The sequence below is a fragment of the Mugil cephalus genome, chromosome 21 (genome assembly GCF_022458985.1).
Source record: "Mugil cephalus isolate CIBA_MC_2020 chromosome 21, CIBA_Mcephalus_1.1, whole genome shotgun sequence".
Classification (NCBI taxonomy): domain Eukaryota; kingdom Metazoa; phylum Chordata; class Actinopteri; order Mugiliformes; family Mugilidae; genus Mugil; species Mugil cephalus.
This window is the reverse complement of record NC_061790.1, coordinates 3181052-3202177: the sequence shown is the minus strand read 5'-3', so window position 1 is coordinate 3202177 and position 21126 is coordinate 3181052. Positions and strand designations below refer to the sequence as shown.

The window sequence follows — 21126 nt, the reverse complement described above, 5'->3', positions numbered from 1 at the left end:
ATTATAGTTCATAATCCCTTTTAGCTCATCGCAGTGTTGAAGTAAGACTATATGTTTCCCTATCCACACAACAAGGGTGATGTAGCACCATCACAAACCTGTAATCCACCACTGATTATGAGACATCAAGGGTTAGAGGGTTGTGAAGTTCTAGTCACCGAAAAATCCAGATCCGTCAGCCTAAATGTGCAAGATTTTCAGCATTTGTGTAAATGTGGTCTTAGTGAATGTGTGGCGAAACATCTTCAAGAAAACCAAAAACCAAAGTCCAGTCATCTTTGTTTCATTTATTATTTATCTCATCTCATCCTCTGTACTGCTTAATCCTGCACTAGGGTCGCAGGGGTTGCTGGGGCCTATCCCAATCCCCTGGCATCAGGCGAGAGGCGGGGTACACCCTAGACAAGTCATTTATTATTTATTTATTATATCATTTATTTTGGGATATACCAAGACCTGGAAGACCGAGAACCTTCACAGACACATTTGGACATACCCTTGACAGGTTTGCTAATTAATTTGCCGAATTGCTTGGCGTACTTGTGTTGTATATATTGTATTTTGTTGTGTATAGCTGCTATGGTTTCTATTTATTGTTTTATATTATATTCTGTTGTTTTTCACTCAACAATGACAATAAAACTTCTTATATTCTAATTTTACTGCCCCCTAATGGTAAATAAAATATACGTATATTCAATTCAAAAAATTATAATAATAAGTATAAAATAAATAAGCAAGTAGAAAAATGAAGCATCTGGTTGAGTTTAAGTACTTGGAAATGTAGGAAAACAAACTATAAAATAACGGGTTACTACAGCTGTCGGATTAGAAAATAAATTATTTATTTTCCAAAGATATACAGTCTGGAGTATCAAACTAATCAAATGGAAATACAGAATTGGCATCGGAGTAAGTGTTCCAAGGATATTTTTAACATTGGCTTTGCGCACTGGATCATGGAGCTGCATGATGTCACCAGGAGGGCGGAGTGAAGGAAGCAGGAGAAGCAGAGGCTGGATGTGAGCGTCAGTCTCTGCCGCCACCACCATCATCATCATCATCACCACACCACCATCACCAGCAGCATCCTGTGAGGTGTGTCCACGCCGCCGGAGCAGCGCGCAGACAGGGAGGAGGACGAGACCCGACCTTTCTTTCTCTTCGCCCTGAACATGGCGTCAAAATGTCCCAAATGCGACAAGACGGTCTATTTCGGTGAGTGCCATGAAGCCGCTGCAGAGGCTTTGATTGCCGGGAGGGAGGGAGTGATATCACCAGAGCGAGCGCCTCCTCAAACGAATAGACCACACATTTTTATTTTTATTCTCCCTCTTATATCATAGATACTCATTTACTTTTAGCGTTTAAACCAGATTTGTGCACCCACTGAACAAAAAAACTAAATGTATTTTTAATTTTATTGATACATTTGGAACGTCATTATTTCTCACCCACAACAAAGGTACAACTTCTAAAGGGGCATTTCTCATTTGATGAGAATAGCAACATGCAGATAAATATATTTTTTAATTTTTTGTCTTATGGCAAACAGCAAAGTACAAAACAATGTCGCCCATATAGATGATTTTATGATTTAGATTTTTGCTATATTTGTTGATATTAATTGAAGTATTCCTTTAAAAAATGTAAAAATTAAAGATATAGGGAGACATATTACTGTTGGCACATAATGAAAACTTTATAGATATTCTATAGTGCAACTTTTCAGTTGTTCTGATGTAATAGAAAATAATCTCATGACCAGTTAGGCTCTAATTATCTATTTTTACAACATAATTTCCACTCAAGAAAAATTCTCTCTTCTTCAAACTTGAAAATATCGAAAAATATTGTTGTTTCTCATTGAAATCAAGTTTAGCCAACAAGATGTTCCAGAATATCCATTTGGTGAAGAGAAACCTCCACTCCTACTCTAAACATTAAAAAAAGATAATCTGCTAGGTATTCTAGCGATTTTAGAGTGTTGAAAGATAGCATGGTTGTCACAGACTTGATCAGGTTTACCTACGAAATGATTGTTCTCTGCTTTCAAATCGTAGGCAAAACTCTCCCACACGTGACACAAACTATGATAATGCCGCGACGTGAAAGGACGTAAAATAAATAAATAAATAAATTCCCGTGCCAGACGTAGCTTGTATGACAGCCAGATCAGGAGATGTTCCTCGAAAATAAGGGAGTACACATCTCTTTCTGTGTTGTACAGAACATAATCCATTCCACTTTAGATGTCCAGAATAATTTAGATGGTTATGTTTGATCTAACTCTTTACCTCCCTAAGGTCCTAATATAAATAGTTCACTGTGAGACTTTGGATAACACCATCTGACCACACACCGTAGCGTGTAAATTTATGATTGATTGCGTGATGTCCTTTTCCGTGTCTTGACAGAGTGTCAAAGCTCACTAGCAGAACAAAAGTGCCGACATGTGTTATGCTAGAAATGATAATAAATAGATGATGCAGACTTACTCGAGTGTCTATCCCAAACCGGGTACCATCTCTATAAATGCAAATGCACAATAATGTCATTCATACAGTAGTCTAAAAAAGGTGTAGTCATAACATACACCAATCTAAACAGAATCATACACCATGTCGCTGATTGCAACAGTAATAGACTCTGCTAATCTGCACTGAGCTAACAAAGCTTTTTCTTAGAGTACACATTATGTGTCAACGAAAGTTGTTGGTAATCTGTGCATGCCATTCACGATAAAGCATGTTCAGTTTGTTTAGCATAGCTTTGAAATTCTAGACATGATGATTGTGAAGTAATACAGGATGTATTTGATGCACGTTCCAGTACTGTACAATAAAGTAAATGCATATTTGGAGCTAACACAAGATTTTAAAAACTGAGATCGAGTTTTTTGTATACGCTACGCAATTAAAACACTAATAACACCAATAAAGACTTGTTCATCATACATACAGTTATGACTAACTGCCATCACAGGGAACTTTAGTTGACTAAATGTCATTAGCGTATAATAACATTGTTCATCATGTAACATTGTTTTTATTCTATGTGTCACTCCAGAATAAACTACACATGGTAATCTCATAGAAAAAATAGTGACTAGTGTTTGATCAATCCATCACTCATGAAGTGGTAATCACTAGATCAAGCACTCTCTTCGTTGTTTCACTTAAGAGCGTCTGCTCACAGCATCTATATAGATTCACATAAGCCTATACGAAAAGAAGTTTTTCTTTCTAGGTATCTGACAAACATTTTGCATTTGTAACACTAAGTGATCTCGAAATTAGTAATCCTAGACAATTTTGTAACAGCTACTAGGTGTCATGATGAAGTAGATTATTGCATAACATCGTCTTCATTTTAAATCTAAATTGCAGAAATTATTCTGGCACTAGTTACTTTACTGTGAAGGGACTTTGCACTTATGATAACATTTACTGGCTATTTAGAACTCACTATACCAGTCTTAAATAAGGGATCGACTTGGTACACTTGTCAACAGTATCATTATACAGCGCAGCTTATTCCACCCTAGACTAACTTTATGTGTAGTAGCAAGTTTGTAATTCACATGTGATGTAAACATATTCCATTAAAGACTATAAAGTTTTTTCATCAAAAAAAGAAAAACAAAACTCTGTACTTGTGTATAGCAAAATGCAGAATGCACATAAGGAACGAGTTTGTGAATATGTTTAGTTAAATAAGAATTATGAGATGTAAGTGTATCAATGAGGAATATTCAACAACCAACGTCAAAAAAACAGAACATTAGTATTAAGTGGTAATAGGCAAGTAGAATATGAACTCGCAAATGGAAACAAGTAAAATCATGAAAAAATGAAGTAAACAAACTAAGATAATAATAAAAGGTTGAGATTGTTGATGAATAAAATGATTCAATCTCTAAAGTCGATAATTAGTTAAAATAATGAAATAGATTTCAAAATCTTTTCGGAAAATTATATGCATTGAAGCGTATAACAAAATTTATAGCAAATTTTTGAAATTGACAGTGATGATCCAAAAAAATAAATTGTACAAATCTCATTACACAAATGCAAAGCCGCATATTGCTTCTTGTTATGATCCAACCAATATATTTAAAAAATAATAAAAGTACTGAGATAATCAATTTGTAAACTATATAATATAATATATTACAACCTAGATGTCGAAAACTTATACTCAAAGTTTGATACCAATTTATTAATAAAAAAAAGAGATGACTTGATATTTAATTTAAATCGAAAAAATCAACAAGATAAACAATATGAACAGCAACTAAGATGTTGACATCTAATACAAAATGTGAGGCCAGACAATTATTAGCAACATTGTATATGCAGCTTTGATGAATATAAAGTATGTCTAGCATAATTAATTATTGTCATAACAGCCAAAAAAAATACGGAAATCATTACCCTTGTTAACACTAAAGTCAATATATAATTGATTAACAGAAATAATTAGAATACCAATTTCACAATCAAATTCTAAATAAAAAAAGCTTTAACTCAAAGTTTAATAATAAAATTTTAAAATTTGGATGAATTTGAAAATTTTCCTATCTTGAAAGATCAAAATTTATATTGTAACAATTTCATTTTAGATATCAACTTCATTTTAGGATGATAAAAATAAGAATACTTCTGAATTCGTTACTTAAAAAATACATACTTGCATAAAAGTTTATGAATATTTAAAAAATTTAATTAAAAATTAAATCATTGGGAAATTTTAAGTAAATTTGAAAAATTTACAATACTACATAATAGGTTCTTATAAGTTAGTTACGCACTTAACGGGCGCCACAAATACTAACTCATGATCTAAGACAATTTTAATAAGAAAAAAATCAATAACATTTATTTTTGTATAATCCATATAATTGCTGAGCTTGAGAGGTTGACTTTTGGAGCAGCTGATGTGATAGTTACAGATTTATTTGACATAAAAGAGGCATCGGTCTTCTCATTTTAGTAAAGCAATCCTCTAAAATTTGGTTTCAGGGTTAAGATTTAGATTTTAATTCTGTGCAAGCTGCCTCGTTTCTGTGGTAGTTACAGCAACTGTTTCCATCTGTGAAGTTGCGGTAACCGGTAGAACAGACAGTAGCTGCACAAAAAGGTTGAATTGATATGAAATCATCTGTGAGTCATCGCGCTGGCCTTCAGATTGCTGTGGAAAGAATGCGCTCCGGACTGATACCAGCTCTTAAGAGCCCATTAAGCGTCGCCTGTCACTCAGACAGTCGCCACTGTCGCACACCTACACTGTTGTGTTTCAGACAGCATTGGTTCATATGACTCATATCCAGGGTTATCAAGATAAAAAAATAAAAAATAAAAAAAATAACGAATAGCTGCCAACGCTTGATCCTTCCCACGCCATAAAGAATTTTCTAACAGTGCTCTCATAATGATTGCTAGGCTCACATGCGAAAGCTGTTTTGTGGGTAAATTCACATTTTGCATTGAGATGGACTTGTATGGAAACAAAATGTGATTTCACATTTAAAAAACATATTTAAAAGGTTTCCCTTTCTCTGCATATCAAAAAAAGAAAAAAAAAACTTGCTGTGGACTTGTGGTTTAGTAGGACACAAATGCAGAGATGCACATAAGGAACTGAGTTTTGGGTGAAATAATGTTTAGTTAAATAAGAATTTAAGATGAAGTTAAGCTATAGAGCTGCAGAGCAGGACATATTCATCCAACCAAACATGGAAAACAGAAAACTAGGAACCATGTGCAGAGGTAGATCTGAAGGCTGAGGCTAATGAGGCACAGGTGAGAATAGTGAACTCAGAGCACACAATGGGAAACCAATCAAATAATCAATGGAGGAAACACAGACAGGAATTAAACCAACAAGGACACTAAACTACAAAGAAAAAGCTTTTTAACTAGAAACGGATTCAGAGAGTTTATTGTCATGTCATGTGCACAGAATAGAAACATGTTTTCCTGTAGAATGAAATTCTATTCATTCTATCCACCCAGTCCACCAATGTGAACTCTTAGAAGTAGGATATAAGAAATACAAATAATACAAAATACGGCAAATACTACGGCAAATATCCACGTGCAAATAAGACTGTACATGGTGAATAAACGGTGAACTCAAACATAAACAGACACTGAAAAAGTGATCAGTCTATTACGTGGTTATAGTCCATGACTATAAGTCATTAGACAGATGATACTTTACTTTATGCCACTTGTAGATATACATTGGAAGGCGACCAAAAGTGGTCGCAATGACAGCGCCTCAAATGTGGTGCCAATTAAAGCAAGTTGAGCCCCCCTTGGTGTCCAGCAGCAGTGTAGGTGATATAAGCCCCGCCCCCTCTATGTTAGTGGATGGGACCTGGGTCAAACGTCTGTGGGTGTTGCCCATCAGAAACTCATGACGAAGGTCTGTCCAAGTCTTTTAAAGCTGAAGACTTTGATGAAACCATTGGGATATTAGTGATATTGTGATCTGTGTTGGGTGTTGTATGTTATATAATAATGTTACAGTAAAAGAAAATTTCCACCCGGTAATGGAATGGTCTTCGGGATGCAAATTGCTTTTGTTTGAGCTTGCCCTTTTTTTCTTGGATATATCATGACCTAAATCCTTCTCTGCATGAAATCTGACTCACATGAACAAAACAAACGACCATGTAACTGTAACCATTTTGTGTTCCAGGACTAAGTCTTAATGTGAGCATGTAACCCTGTAGTTCTTCAGTTACTCCACATTAATTTAAATGACGATGATGATGACGATAGTGGTTTGTCTCTCTTCCACAGCCGAGAAAGTGTCATCTTTAGGGAAAGACTGGCACAAGTTCTGCCTTAAATGTGAGCGCTGCAGCAAGACGCTGACTCCCGGAGGCCACGCTGAGGTAAGAGGATGTGGAGTAGTTTATATAATGTTTCTTTCTGAGACAACCATCTGTTTATTTATCTAGATTTATGAGGTACTTCTGCATATCTGTGCCGTAAAAATCAAGCAAGGGATTCAGGATAAATATTTTTTTCTTATCTCGATCTTCCCAACATCAACGTGATCACGATTGAAGGGAGTAAAGTCTCAGTAAAAGTGATTAATTGCTTGTGTAAACAGCTGTTGAGATCCGGAGGCTTTAGGCAAATAGCAAATTTAAATGTGCTGTACATGCAGCGAGAAAACTTTTCCGTTTTCACTTCTACTTCCACTTTTAGTCAAAGACCTCAGCAGGAAGCTGTGGTTTTCCTTTGTGATCGCACTTGTACTTTCTGAAAAACCATGAGTGAACTCTCACTTCAGCGACTGTTCACCACAAAGGATCCTCCTCCGAATTAATTTTATGATAAAAGCTGGTTCTCCGCCTTAAATTAAGGATTTTCTAAACTTCATTTGTCTTTGATAATTTCAAACGTTAGTCCAGTTGTCCCCGAGCAACAGGGATTATTGTGAAAAATTTGATTTTAACATGTTTTCATGTTGTTAAGTGACTAATCTAAACATGCAGTGATTAGATGTGTATTTTTAGCATTTCCAACGACCACTGTCAAAGATGATCTTCATGGAAAAGTGCATAAAATTATGCTTAGAATGTACATAATGTACACCAGTTTGAGTTCTTTCTGAAATGATGCACAAGCTGGAGATTCAGTTAAGTGTAAATAGCAAAAGAAATTCATATCTGAGAACAAGCTGACTGTGTCAAGACATCCATCGACACAGCTCGGCGCATGAAGTGCAACCTAAAAGCTAGTATCACTTTGTTTGGTTAAGTTGTGTTTGGATCACTGACAGCCTCCAGCTAAGTCATGTTGTCACATTCAGCTCAGCGTTGTTATGGTTGTTGTGAGGTTGTTTCTGTGGTTTACCGTGTCTTTAAATAGGATTTTAATGAGGAAGTAACACGCTGTGAATCACTGCTGAACTGACAACGGTGCCTTCAGTCACCAGTGAAAAGCTCCAATAATTTAGTCAGTGATGATGATGATGATGGTGATGCATCCACTCAGTTCATTGTGAAAGATTCTGTCAGAGATATGAAACTGTTTGATGAAAATGGTAGAAACTCCTCCTCCAAACTGTCCCGGTTTAGACGGAACTAACAACGACGTTAATCATCTTGATTTCTAAAGCCTTCTTGACAAAGACATAAACATTTGCAGAATTTTTAGAAGCAGGATTATAAAACAGCTAATTAATTCTCCTCTCAATACACACACACATATACATACACAGATCAGCCACAACATTATGACCATTGACAGCGGAAGTAAAGTAACATTTAAACCATCTTGTAACAATTCAACGTTCTGCCTGCACGTTTATTGATGTGCGGATGTTACTTAGACATGTAGCACCCACCTAGACCAGACCAGACACCCCCACCCTATAGCAATGACACCCAGGATGAAGCTTGACATGAACACACTCACAAAATGCTTTAGGAACAATTTAAAAAACAACAAAAAAAAAAAAAAAACAGCACAAGGTGTTGACCTGGCCTCCAAATTCACTAGATCCCAAACTGATCAAGTATCTGTGGAATGATCTACAGAGGCCCCTCCCCTCAATGTTATGTTGCCAGACACCACAGGACACCCTCAGAAGGCCCATGTCCATTCTCTGATGTGTCATCACAAGGGAGACTGACACAATATCAGGAAGGTGGTCATAATGTTATGCCTGATCGCTGCACGTCAGGCACAGATTCACATAGTTGGCAAAAAAAACTTTTCCCTCTTTTTCCTGGTTTTATGCAGAGAATAATGAGACGAAGTAAACAGACCACAGCACTTTAAACTGGCGAGAATGGACAGCATGACAGAGGATTGTTAAAACAAGTCCTGGTTCATTTTTTATTGTACGGGATTACGTGAATTCATAAACAGTGGAGACAAAACTATTTTTAATTCAACTTTCCAAGTTTAGTTTCACTTAGAGACTGTGAAGAAATATTTACTCTCCCTCTCACGTCATGCAGCATGATGGGATTCCTTATTGCCACAAGCCCTGCTACGCCGCCCTCTTCGGACCAAAAGGTGCCGTTTCCTCCTCTAAACTCAAAACACAACATTTTTAACATCCTCGAGTTGTTTTGGTTTTGGTGTTCAGGTTTTAACATGCTCTCCGTTATCTTTCAGGTGTGAACATCGGCGGCGCCGGCTCCTACGTGTACGACGCTCCCGCCAACGAGGCCCCGGCGGCCGTTTCCTTGGAAACAAATGCCAAACCGGAGGAGGAGATGAAAAAAGCCCCTGCACGGGGACCAGTGAAGGGTGAGAAATGAGTTGAGCAAAATAAAAAATAGAAAAAATAAGATGTGGGGGAAAGAGAAATGAACCGTCTGCTGGAGTAGCGTCCTCTCTGGCAGGATTTATGTTTATTTTAGGTTCATTTAAATGTAGCATTTTAATTCAGTTTAATTTTTCCAGCTGCCAGCTTCTCGTCCTTCTCCGGAGGACCCAACATCTGCCCCAGGTGCAACAAGACCGTATACTTTGGTGAGCATCTCTGCATGTTTTTACATGTCTCCCGAGTGTTGGAATGTGGCTATAAGTGGTGGCCGGTTGACCGGTTGCCATGGTGACTGTCTCCATGGTGGTTTCTCCTCTCTGTGTGTGTACAGCTGGGAACGTGTCGTCTCTTGGGATCCTTGACAAAAATATATTTGCTTCTATTTTTCTGTTTTTGTTTGGCTTAAATCCCATACACTAACATGGGGGGGTGGAATTTATGACCTATGCTGCAGCCAGGCACCAGGGGGAGCTCTACTTGCTTTAGCTTCACTTTTGAGGAGCAGTCTTGGTGTCCACTTCTATAAAGTCTGTGGTCGAAACTATGATGAAATCCCTGCAATAAAACCCCCATAGCACACATTTTTAGGAGTGCTGGTCCAATTTAAATGCTTTGCAAGGGCCATTACGTGGCTAAAAGTCGACCGGTTGCCGTGGTGACTGTCTCCATGGTGGCCTTTCCTCTCTCTATGTGTGCAGCTGAGAAGGTGTCATCTCTCGGGAAGAACTGGCACCGGCCTTGTCTTCGCTGTGAGAGGTGCAGTAAGACTCTGACAGCGGGAGGTCACGCAGAGGTAAGAGATGTGCAACAGTACGGCAAACAGCTGGAATCCTCAGAGTAGAGTAGTGCTTTGAGGTGCAGACATGTCCAGTTATTTTATTTCCAAATGTGTATTCCTCATTAGAAAAATTCAAATCAAACTATAGCACGTGACATGATGAGAGGTTGTCAACAAGTAAACTCATAGGTGGTCGAAGCTGTGAGTTTAATATAATGTAGTTGTTGTGGTTTTGTAAACAACATGTAAATGATGACTTTATGTTGCATGAGGAACTATTGTCTTTGTGTTGCAGCACGACGGACAACCTTACTGCCACAAACCGTGCTACGCTGTTCTGTTTGGACCCAAAGGTATCGAAAGCAATGGTTCAAACCACCATTTCTCCACACAAAAGTCGATGAAAAGCCATTTAAAAGCTAGAACAACATGAGCAGAGCCTGAGACGTGTATTTTAGTTGAGTTAATTGTGTTTGGCAGAGCTAAATAGCTTCCATTTTGTGAGCTAGAAAGAAAGAAACTGTCTGAGAAAGTTTAATCCTATCCCCATTATCGTCACTGACAACACACAACACAGCTGTCACACTAACAGCTTGTACACCGAGCACTAGTAGGTGTTGAAGGAAAAAAATAAAAAACCTTCAAAATCTAATAACAACAAGTGAAGGGAAGCTAAAATGTCTTTAAGCGCACTGACATCCTCAACCAAAGAAGTAAATATTAGTGCTGTTAAACAATAAAGGTTTTAATCAGATAAATCACACTGTGGATTCATTTCGATTAATATTCCTTTTTAATCTATATTAATTGCGTTTTGCATAATCAAAAAGACTCAAGAAAGAAGGGAAAATATCTGCACTTAACGTATTGACTGGACACCTTCAGCAGTTGCAACAAATGTGGCCTGTTCCTCCTCTTTCAGCAGCTACAAAGACAAACTAATGCATTAATTTTGACAGCCCTAGTAAACATGCAGATCTTTGGAGATTAATGTACATCAAATTATTATTGTTTGTCTTTCTCCAGGATTTGTAAAATTATCAGAAACAATAGACTGTATGTAAATATGAACACTTCCCTACTTCCCTACATTGGGTAAACTGATGCTATTTTCCCAGGAATAGGGCGATGCCATCTTTTGACTATAGATAGATAGATAGATTACTTTATTCATCCCCAAAGGGAAATTAGGTTGTCACAGCAGTCCGGTGTACAATAAAATATGTACTATGGAGCCAGAGTCTGATCAGTACGGTTCGAGGGCGGGGCCACAATATTTATGCCCCGCCCTCACCTCCTCCAAACTCACTCATATTTTCGTTTAACTAATACTACGCTCTGCTCTACAACTTACAAGGAAATGTTGGATTGTACGCTGGACTTTTTACAACTCTCACGGTCCAAGGAAGCAGTTGGCATGGCAAACCATCCTTGAATAAAAAAATGTATTGACATTTATTTTAATGATTTAGTTTGGCGCAATCCCCGCCCACTAACACAGAGGGGGTGGCGCTTACGACCTATATTACAGCCAGGCGCCAGGGGGAGCTGTACTTGCTTTAACTTCAGTTTTGATGTCCACCTTTGTACAGCCCGTGGTTGAAACTACGATGAAACCTTTGCGAAAACAACCAAAACCTTCTCAATAGTTAAATGCGTGTGAGGTGTTTGCATAGAGGTTTTGTTTTTAATGTTTTAACACTTTTAAAAGCTTTACGAGAGCCATTATATGAACTGACCTTTTAAAGTTGACACTCCTCTCTCTCAGGTGTGAACACCGGAGGCGTCGGCAGCTACATCTACGACGACCCCGAGGCTGAGGCGCAGCCTTGAACCAACACTTGGACAAAGAAACCTCCTCCTCCAGGAGCCTCTTTGATTCGCCGTCAGCTCATTGTGACTAACAACTTGTACAACGCTCAAAGGGATGGATGCTTAGACGTTTCTGTTGTCTTTATATATTGTTTATATATCTATTTTTTGTACGGAAACGAACCTTTAAAAATGTCCTCCCGCGTGAGTTTCAGACTTGCCTTTAAGTTTCTCGGTTCTCTTTGCCAAATAATTATCAGCCTCTTACTGTGGTGGATTTAAGCTCCTGTGTTGTTCTGTTTGTTTCACTCTTGATCAGTAGATTTTTTGGACTTTAGTGCACTTAAAAACATGTACTGTACGGAAACAAAAGTACCAGCGCACGGGTTTTTATTTTCAGTGTTATTTTGAACGAATCCTGGTTCTAAAACGAAGGATGATATCGTCTGTAGTGAATAAGCGCACAGTGCATTTTACTGAATGTTAGGAGGGGGAGTTTAGAGTTCACGTTTTATACAATAAAACTGTGTGGTAGCAAACCTGTGTTCAGTAGGTCTTTGTCTTCTGCATTCATACTGTATTATAAAGCAGCAACCTGAGCACATGTGCACATGTTAGAATTAGTCTTTTTAATTTATAGAGATTAATTCATATGTAAGAGGGAAAAAATAAAAAATGGACTGGTTCCTCAGATACAGAACAAAATATTAAAAAATAAGAAAATTCTAAATTACCAAAAGTCGTAGAACTGATTTGTTTTATTCACCACAATTGTCATAAATCTAAGCAATTATTATGTAAACCAAAGAGAATCTATGAGTAAGAGAAGCTGGAACCTAATTTTATTTATTATTATTTTTTATGATAAATTGCTTAACCTGTAAAAAATGACTAATCTTTGGAACCAAGTTAAGAATATTTTATCTGGAAAGATGATAAAGACAACAACTATAACTTATTCTGAGGAATTACATGAAAAATATATCTGCAACACTACATAAAAGTGAGTTAAGACTTGAGTTGGCAAAGATTTCTTATTTTTAATGAAAATGTGTGATAAAGTTAGAGACAGTTTCAGTGCAGACTAGAAGTTAATGATATGATTCATCTCTTGAAGAAAGTCTCTAAAGGAAGCAGAGCTGCACTGTGCTCTAAAAGCAAAACAAAAAAAAAACACACACAGTTGAACTGTTGTTGTTTTGTTTGTGTTAATTACAGTTTAGCCTCACCCTCCAAAGGTGCCCAAATAAAAAAGGTAAGACGTCACCCACCGGATGCAGCAGACCACGCCCCTTTACTGGAAACAGAAACCTATAGAGTGTCAAGTTAACGAGAATAACTCCGACAATCAGGGTTTACAAAGTAACAGTGTTGACGATGAAAATAAAAGAGCATCAATGTATTGAAAACATATATAAATATGAATGCATAAGTTATAATAATTGCATATCAGACCTAAAATAACTTTAACAATGCAGCGAAGTTACAATTTCAGAAATATTATAGGTAATTTACATGGACACGTATTTATGAATATTTACATAATGTCTTGTGCCTCATATTTCCTTATTATCGTAAAAAAATGCAAATGATACAGTATATTTTGTATAAAAAACAAATAACAGTTAACATTCACACCACTATTACTTTCTTTTCTTTTAACTACAAGTGTATCCTGGACATATTTTCAGGTTACTCAAGCCGTAGACGTCACATGATTGTCGGCGTCTTATTTTGAAAGCCATTACAGGAAGTCACATGTCTGACTCAGGCTTCCGCATTAAGCAGCTAGCCAGCATTAGCTTGTAGCTACCGTCGACGCGCCATCGCGGAAGAAAACGTCCAGCGACATTTTTTAAAGCAGCCGCAATAATTACAACTCCACAAGTTTGCGCACTGGAGCTTATTCCGAGACGAGAATATAACGTTATATTCGTCAGGCACTGTTTTTCTTCGTGAGGGCAGTTTTTTTAGAAAACGAAAGTGCATCATCTGCTTAGCTCATTGGTAGCTAACTGTTAGCTTGTGACGTTGTTGTGTCTAAAACGACTCACAGCTGCGGAGGATTTGTTTATGTTTATGTTTATGTCCTCGCTGCCCCAAGAACGACATGTTGGACGGGTCCCCGGCTCTCTGCGATGAAGGCAACATCGGCAACGTGGAAAACAACAACCCGGAGTCGCCGTCGATCCCCGGCGGCGACGCAGGGGTCAACACGGGCAACAGGGCGAAGCAGGCGCTACTGGACAAGAAGAATAAGAACAAGAAGACTGGAGGGAGGAGGATAATGAGGACCACGACGCCCCTGCAGAACCAGAAACCGCCGAAAAACTGCCCCAACATCAGGCTCTTGGACCACAACAACAACACCCTGGCGGCTCAGCCCGGGACCGCGCACCCTGCACCCGGTCCGCACACCGTACTCAGCCTCCATCATCTCAAACAGGGACCCAAGAAAGAGGTGACTTCTAGTTTAAAGCTTTTATTACCTAAAGACCTGTAGATTTATTTAAGTTTATTGTTATACATAATATAATGCGCAGTTGAATGTGTTTTTGTACCTGGAGCCAGTAGTAAAACTGCAGTAAAAACAGTAATAATTACACAAAAAAATAAGATAAAATAAACAATAAAAAATAAAAACTCAATATACTTTCTACACAATATTTACGAGAACTATAAAAATACATGTATAAGTATATTTGTATAATTGAGAAAAGTGTAATATACTAAAATAAAAGTATAGACTTTAAGTGTAAAAAGAAGGTGTGTCGACAAAGTGCAGTAATTGAGATATTAAGAAAACCTTTAGTTGTCCCAGAATGGGGAAACTGCAGCATACAAAAGAAGATATCAAGAATATAAAGTGTAGGGTATAAAAGATAAATAGTAAAATAAAATAGACATGAAAAAATACAACGGGAATAGAAACTCCTCTCAGTCTCAGTGTGAACTGACCTCAGAGGGTAATTAACTTGCTCAATATCACTATTGTGTAGTCAAAAATCAATTTAAACCCAATATTTGTCTTTAGAAATCAGCTACAGCCCTTAACATCTGTGGTGTCTGTCTTCTAACATCTTAAAAGTGGAGCTTAGATGTAATTCAGTTTTATTGTGTATTTATTTTAAAGTTTATGAGAATATATTGCATCTTTCTAGGACCTGGGTTGTGTCTGATATGCTATGTTTATACATAAAACAACTAATAATAATATTAAATCCTCACTTTAATACTTATTATCTCAAGTACTCAATCTGTTTAATTTAATTAGGATTACACTGTTGCGCCCGAGGCATTTTCAAAGTGACGCATTTGCCGTCTTTGTGTGGATGAACAGACTCGTCTTCCTCTTTCCAACTGGCTGATTCAGGCAGAAAAAATGTCCCAGGTTGCTTAACGATTACAGATTTGTCTGTAAAGTCAAATGAGGAAGCTTCGGGCCTGAAACCACACCCGAAACCAAAGACGTCACCCTGCAACGGGTTTCTTTGTTACTGTGGAAGGAGCGAGAGACGCCTACTTTGTAGTTGCGAGACATGTTGAGGCAGTTCATGGGAGAATGAGTCCGATGAAAATAGGTTAAAGTAGATGGAAGTTGGATGAGAGTGAGATTGGTTTTTAAGTTTAGAGGACTTTCTGTTCTTTAATTTAGTAATAAATTTGATAAACAATGCTGCTATTTAGAGAGAAAAACCATAACATAGTGAAGGAATGTTTCCTGGAACAGTTTACCAGGTGTTGGTATAACTTAAAAGACAATGGACGCTTACATGTCCTACGTCACTGTGACGTCACAATATTAACTGGAGGCAAAACAGAGGGAGACTTGAGGCGAACACCATCGCTTTCAACCATGAAAATGTCGTCTTGTTGTATTTTTTGGCGCCAAAACTGGAAAATCAAAAACACTAACTTAAAGTTTTGTCACCATACCAGCGACTTCCCGTTGTAGACAACTTTTGGTTTGTCTTTGGTGATTAAAAGAAAGGACTGGAGTGAGAGAATCAACACGCACACTTCACATCAGATAAGATTAACGTGTGATGCATCATCAGTTTCAGCCTGGATAACATTATGGGTTAGAATAAGTTGTGAAATTACGTTCAGTTAATCATTTACCGCTAGGTAACGCAGCATAAGCTGTATGTTTCAGGTGTGTCCAAGCAGAAGTCGCATTTACTACGTTACCCTCCACAGTGGTTCCACTTACTTCTTGTAATATCTTTGTTTTAGAGGCTTCACTTGCTAAAGACAGACCAGACTTCGTCCCCTCCGTGTCCTCATTTGGTCAAATTGTCCATCCAGAGAATGAGAGTGTAGAGGTCGGTGTATATAGACCCATCAGTCAGAGTCACCTTTATAAAATGACAAAGTATATTAGTATATTCTATAAAATTCTATAAAATGCGCTTTCCTCGTCCATTCTTGTCAAAACAGCCCATTGAAATATGTCAACCGTTGTTTACAGGCTATAGTGTCATGTGCCATCACATTCTTCACAAACCTTGAATGGGTCTGTGGTGTTGTTATTGTTGGTGTTATCTGGTTTCTGCTGCCCCCAAGTGGCCAAGAGAAGATTCCCCAGAACAACATTGCATCACATGAGATCATCTTAAGTCCCATTGGCACGGGATTAGTTTTACGCGGGGACATCCTGTGATTCAGAAATGATGCCCCAGTGTCTGTATTTCATGTGGTACATTCACACGGGATAAACAAACTCCATGTTTTACTCTAATTCACTGTCCATAGTTATGTCTCGGCTGCATGTTTTCATTTTGGTGTTAATCTAAATGACAAATAAGGTCTGTCTAAGTTTAACTTAAAGGTTATTGGTCTCACTTGAGATCAAATTGAGCTGAATGTGACTCCCAAACTAAGACCATGTTGACACATACCCAAACAATCTTTTTCTTCCTCACCATTGATGTTGTTGCTATGAAACCGGACCTGGATTCAGAAAGGTGCGATTCCAATCAAACATGAAAACCAGTTCGTCATATGGTCGGCCTAAACGTGCAAGACTTATGGGGGTTTCACCCAAAAATCTTGTAAACGTGAAAATGCTCCCTTGTGAAACTGTAAATTGTAAAGATATCTGGTCAACTGTACATAGTTTTATTGTAACACACATTAACACAGTCTTATACATATTACTAGTCTTCCTTTTCCTTTTGCATCGTACTCCAATTTGGGAGGTTACAGTCGCCCCTTATTGGTTAAGTGTCAGTGGTTTTAATCTTGTGGCCGTTTATTTCTCATGGGTTAATGCTGTTTCTCTTCTGTAGCTGCTGAAATCCAAAGGGGGTAAATCGGAGCGAGGGCCAGCGCAGCCCGGAGGCCAACCGAGCCGCAACCTGCCTCGACACGACCAGATCACCCAGAATGTGAACGCCCGGAGCCACAAGCCCAAACAGAGCCCAACGCCCAGCGCTCCCCACTCCACAAAGAGGAGGGATGTCATCAGCCCCGCTAAGCCCCCAACTCCCCGTCAGCCCTCCCCCCGAGAGCAGAAGAAACCCCTCCACGCCTCGAACAACGTCAAGATCCCCAACGCCCTGCCTGCTGAAGCCGAATACCTCAAAGATGGAGAGAAGGTGTACGCCGGGGCTAAGTTCAGCGAGCCCCCCTCTCCCAGCGTCTTACCAAAGCCGCCCAGCCACTGGGTCGGAGAAAACGAGCCTCAGCAGAGCGACCAGAGCCGAGAGCAAATGACCGTTCACCTGAAGTCGCTGCTGAAGGTTCAAGACGCGCTGTGAACGCCACCGCAAGACGTCGGCCGGAGGTTCAGATTGGAGACGACCTCTCGGAGACGAGCTCAACAATTTGGAAGAATTTTTAATCTGATGAATGGAGATTGGCCTTTAAGACACTGCAATACAACGAGGGGAGTTTTTATTCACTTTAGTACGATTTCCCATTAGCCAACAAGCTGCCTGCATTTGTGAACATTTCGGGACACATTGTGTTGTCGCTGGGGGTTTATTTCCTATTTACATGAGTTAAAAAAGAAAGAGAGAAGAGTCCCAGCAGCATCACAAGTCAAGTGTCTCACGTTTACATTATTGAAGTGATGATTCTTTTTTGAACACTTTTGAAAAAGCAGCCGTGTGCTCGGCTTTTTTTTAAAGAGCTTGTGTAAATGTACATAATATAACGTGTATATTTTCTTGTTATTTTAACTGAGATTCTAGTTTTGTTACTGAAGATTTTCCAAAAAAGAAAATGAGAAAAAAATAATACTGAGGCACTTTGTAACAGCTCCGTTCAGCGTGAGGCACGGTGGATGTTGGAAAGACTTTTATCACCGGTTTGCACTGAAAATAATGAGGAAAAATAAAAAGAAGGGAAGGGCAGGAAACCTGAGGTTGATGTTCCGAAGCTTCACCCGGCCGCTTTTTTGATGAAACCTTTAAAAACAAAAACTGGCTTGGACAGTGGACGAATCAAATAAAAAAAGAAGAAGCCATTTCCCTTCCCTGAACACGGGTCCAGCCGGTCAGGAAAAAAAAGTCGAGAGTCAAATCAGGGACCGCGAAGCCGACGAGGGCTGAAGAGAAGATGACGACAATGTGAAAAGTCTCACGAGCAGCTGCTGCAGAAAGCCAGTATCCAGACACAGAACTGTTTCTTTTTTAACCTTTACTGCACTGATTTAGAGTACGTCCACATTAAGCTGGCTGCATTTTACAGGAGTCCCTTTTTACGTTCTGTTTCAACCACCCAGCCACACCGAGCCGACCTCCAGTCAGGACACGTTTCTGTGGGATAGGATGTTTCTGTCTCATCCGCCATCAGTTACTGTTCGTCACCTTTTGTACAGTTGGTGCAAATGAACCACAAAGTCGACGAATTAGAAGAAAAAGAAACGTTTTGCTGCTTCCAGCTCACAAAAATGACTGTCGTGTGTGTCTTAAATAATCGGATGAAACGAGGCGTTTTGTTGCGTTCATTGCTTGTGGATTTGTAATTTGTGTATTGAACGATGATCTGTTATTTTTAAATATCTCACGATAATAATTGAAAGTTAATTTAAGGTTTAAAATGACCTGTGCTGCAGCTCCAGCGTCTGGTGCTGGTCATGTTTGTGTTCCATGTTCTGGAAATCTAAAGAGTAATTGGATAAAAAAAAAAAGGTTGAGGACAAACCAGAGGAAGTGCTTGTCTGAATGAAAAGAGAAGAGCTGAAGCTGTTTCAGTACAGATGTAGAGCTAAAGAAAGAAGACACCGACGCTCTCTCTCTAGGCTTCATGTGGACGTAGTTTTGTTTGGTGTGTCTTTTTTTTTTTAATCGTGACCTGTCTTCATACATTCGCATACCTCCTCTTTACCTTCTCATTTCTCCTCTTCAATGTTGACCATGATTTTTACTTCTTGTTTTTGTTGTTTTTTTTTTTTTTGTTTTTTTGATGCAGACAGCTGCTGGATTTCTTGACCTCTGTGACGTCACTTTAATGGAAAATTGTATTAACGTAGCAAAGACCGCCCGTTTTATTGCAGTGTTTTAAAAGGCTTTCATTCTCCTTGTGAGGATATGCTCAACAACGTGTCCATTTCACAATTTGGGAAAAAGACAAAACATTTTTTTAACAAAATCTTTCATATCTAAATTAAAAATTACAATTAAAATATTGGTTATCCCTACTATTTGTTGTTTCTGTGTTTATTATGGACAACAGCAGATGTCTTGTCTTTTCTTTTCGAGTCAGAGTTAAAACCCTTCAATGTTTTTATTTAGTTCCACCAGTAGCTCATATAAGAATAACTTGATCACAGAGCACAGTTGTAGCATCCTCCATCGTCACATGATCACTGAAGCCTTATTACTGCGTCCTCAAATTATGTGGTCTAAACACTGAAGATCATAATTTTAAATCATACAAATAAATCGCAAAAGCTTCAATTTAGTACATATACATATATATATATTATTTAATGTAACATGTCAGGCTTTATATATAAGAATATGAAGCAGTTAATGTAGGCTGTGGTAAATCACAATCCAATGTTTTTAAAGGGCACTGAATATTCAATTCATTCATCATCTATCATGTACATCCTCTAGAGGGCACCAGATCCCAAACATGACTTTAAAAATACTGCATATACAATACAGCTCTAGTTTAAACTGCATATCTGCAACTGTACATTTAAAGCTCAATTGCATGAGTAATAATAGAAAAAAAATACATAAGACATTAGGGAACAAGTGCCTGAGAAAATAATCTGTCCGCACTGTCGCCAAAGTAAGCAGTTAGCTGGCTGTGGCTAAATAGAAAGGAGATGACCATGTGGTCACCATGCCACATTCACCCAGGTCCTGCTTTGTCCACACGTACCAAAACAATCTGTTTTTTCTCTGGTTTTCCTTCCTTCCTATTTCGAGTTTCGAGTTTCGTTTATATTCCTCCTCCTGCATATACTACTGTTTCTGTTTGGTATTCCTGCTGTGCTCTGAGCTATTCCACCAAAATTACATTTTAATGGAAATCTAAATGACAAATAAAGTCTTCCTTTGCAAAACCACATCTAGTTGTAGAAAGGCTGTAGTACATATCCCAGGCCTACATGTGGTGCTGTTTCTTTGACAGAACTCAGCCAAAAAATAGAGAAAAGAGTTGGAGCATGCTCATCAAACCTGCACGCCATATACAAACATGCAGTCCAGACTGTAGTCCCTTATCCTTTTTAGCTCATCGTAGTGTTGAAATAACACTGTATATTAACCTATAGCCACCCAACAAGGGTCAGTATCTGATGCAGCATCGTCACAGGCCTGTAGTCAACCACTGAAATTTTTGTTATGAGACATCGGGGGCTGGAAGGGTGATGACATCATCATGTTCACATCAGGCATCCACACAATTGAAAAAAATCAACCGCACAAGCTCCATATTTGTCTTTTTCACGCCGGAACCTGGATTAAAAAAGGTGTGATTCCACTCACCAAAAAATCCAGATCCGTCACAGCTGGCCTATACGTACAAGTCTTATGTGGTTTCACCCAAAAACTCGTATTCGTGTAAGCGTGGCCTAAGAATGTAGAAACCCCCGATGAGGCCGGAGTACATAACTCATGATATGTACGTGATTTTGGTGCATCTCCACTTCTGGATTTCTCCTTTCTACCTCCTCCTCTCATATATGGTGTACAATGAGGATAGACCCAAAGTGTAATGACCTGAATTGATCACAGAATTCATTCTCGTTAGGGAAGTGAATGCAAGCG

The 21126-nt window shown here is 38.5% G+C and overlaps 2 protein-coding genes across 2 annotated transcripts; both read left to right on the top strand.

The window, feature by feature from the left end:
* Window positions 1–1013: 1013 nt before the first annotated feature.
* Window positions 1014–12432, top strand: crip2l (cysteine-rich protein 2-like). Its single transcript, XM_047574151.1, has 8 exons — window positions 1014–1218; window positions 6813–6907; window positions 8990–9047; window positions 9150–9284; window positions 9441–9509; window positions 10002–10096; window positions 10377–10434; window positions 11850–12432. The coding sequence occupies exons 1-8, from the start codon at window positions 1176–1178 to the stop codon at window positions 11912–11914; spliced, it is 618 nt and encodes a 205-aa protein (XP_047430107.1). The 5' UTR covers window positions 1014–1175; the 3' UTR covers window positions 11915–12432.
* A 1203-nt stretch (window positions 12433–13635) lies between these two features.
* Window positions 13636–19541, top strand: pnrc1 (proline-rich nuclear receptor coactivator 1). The gene is made up of 2 exons (XM_047574146.1): window positions 13636–14354; window positions 17185–19541. Exons 1-2 carry the CDS (start codon window positions 14004–14006, stop codon window positions 17653–17655), a joined length of 822 nt encoding a protein of 273 aa, XP_047430102.1. The 5' UTR covers window positions 13636–14003; the 3' UTR covers window positions 17656–19541.
* The last annotated feature ends 1585 nt before the right edge of the window (window positions 19542–21126 follow it).

Bases quoted from the DNA above. Each gene is read 5' to 3' on its own strand.
- crip2l (XM_047574151.1), top strand. From the start codon at position 1,176: ATGGCGTCAAAATGTCCCAAATGCGACAAGACGGTCTATTTCG. The intron at 9,048-9,149 runs GTGCCGTTTCCT...GTTATCTTTCAG, and splicing joins CGCCCTCTTCGGACCAAAAG to GTGTGAACATCGGCGGCGCC. The intron at 10,097-10,376 runs GTAAGAGATGTG...TTTGTGTTGCAG, and splicing joins CAGCGGGAGGTCACGCAGAG to CACGACGGACAACCTTACTG.
- pnrc1 (XM_047574146.1), top strand. From the start codon at position 14,004: ATGTTGGACGGGTCCCCGGCTCTCTGCGATGAAGGCAACATCGGCAAC. The intron at 14,355-17,184 runs GTGACTTCTAGT...TCTCTTCTGTAG, and splicing joins AACAGGGACCCAAGAAAGAG to CTGCTGAAATCCAAAGGGGG.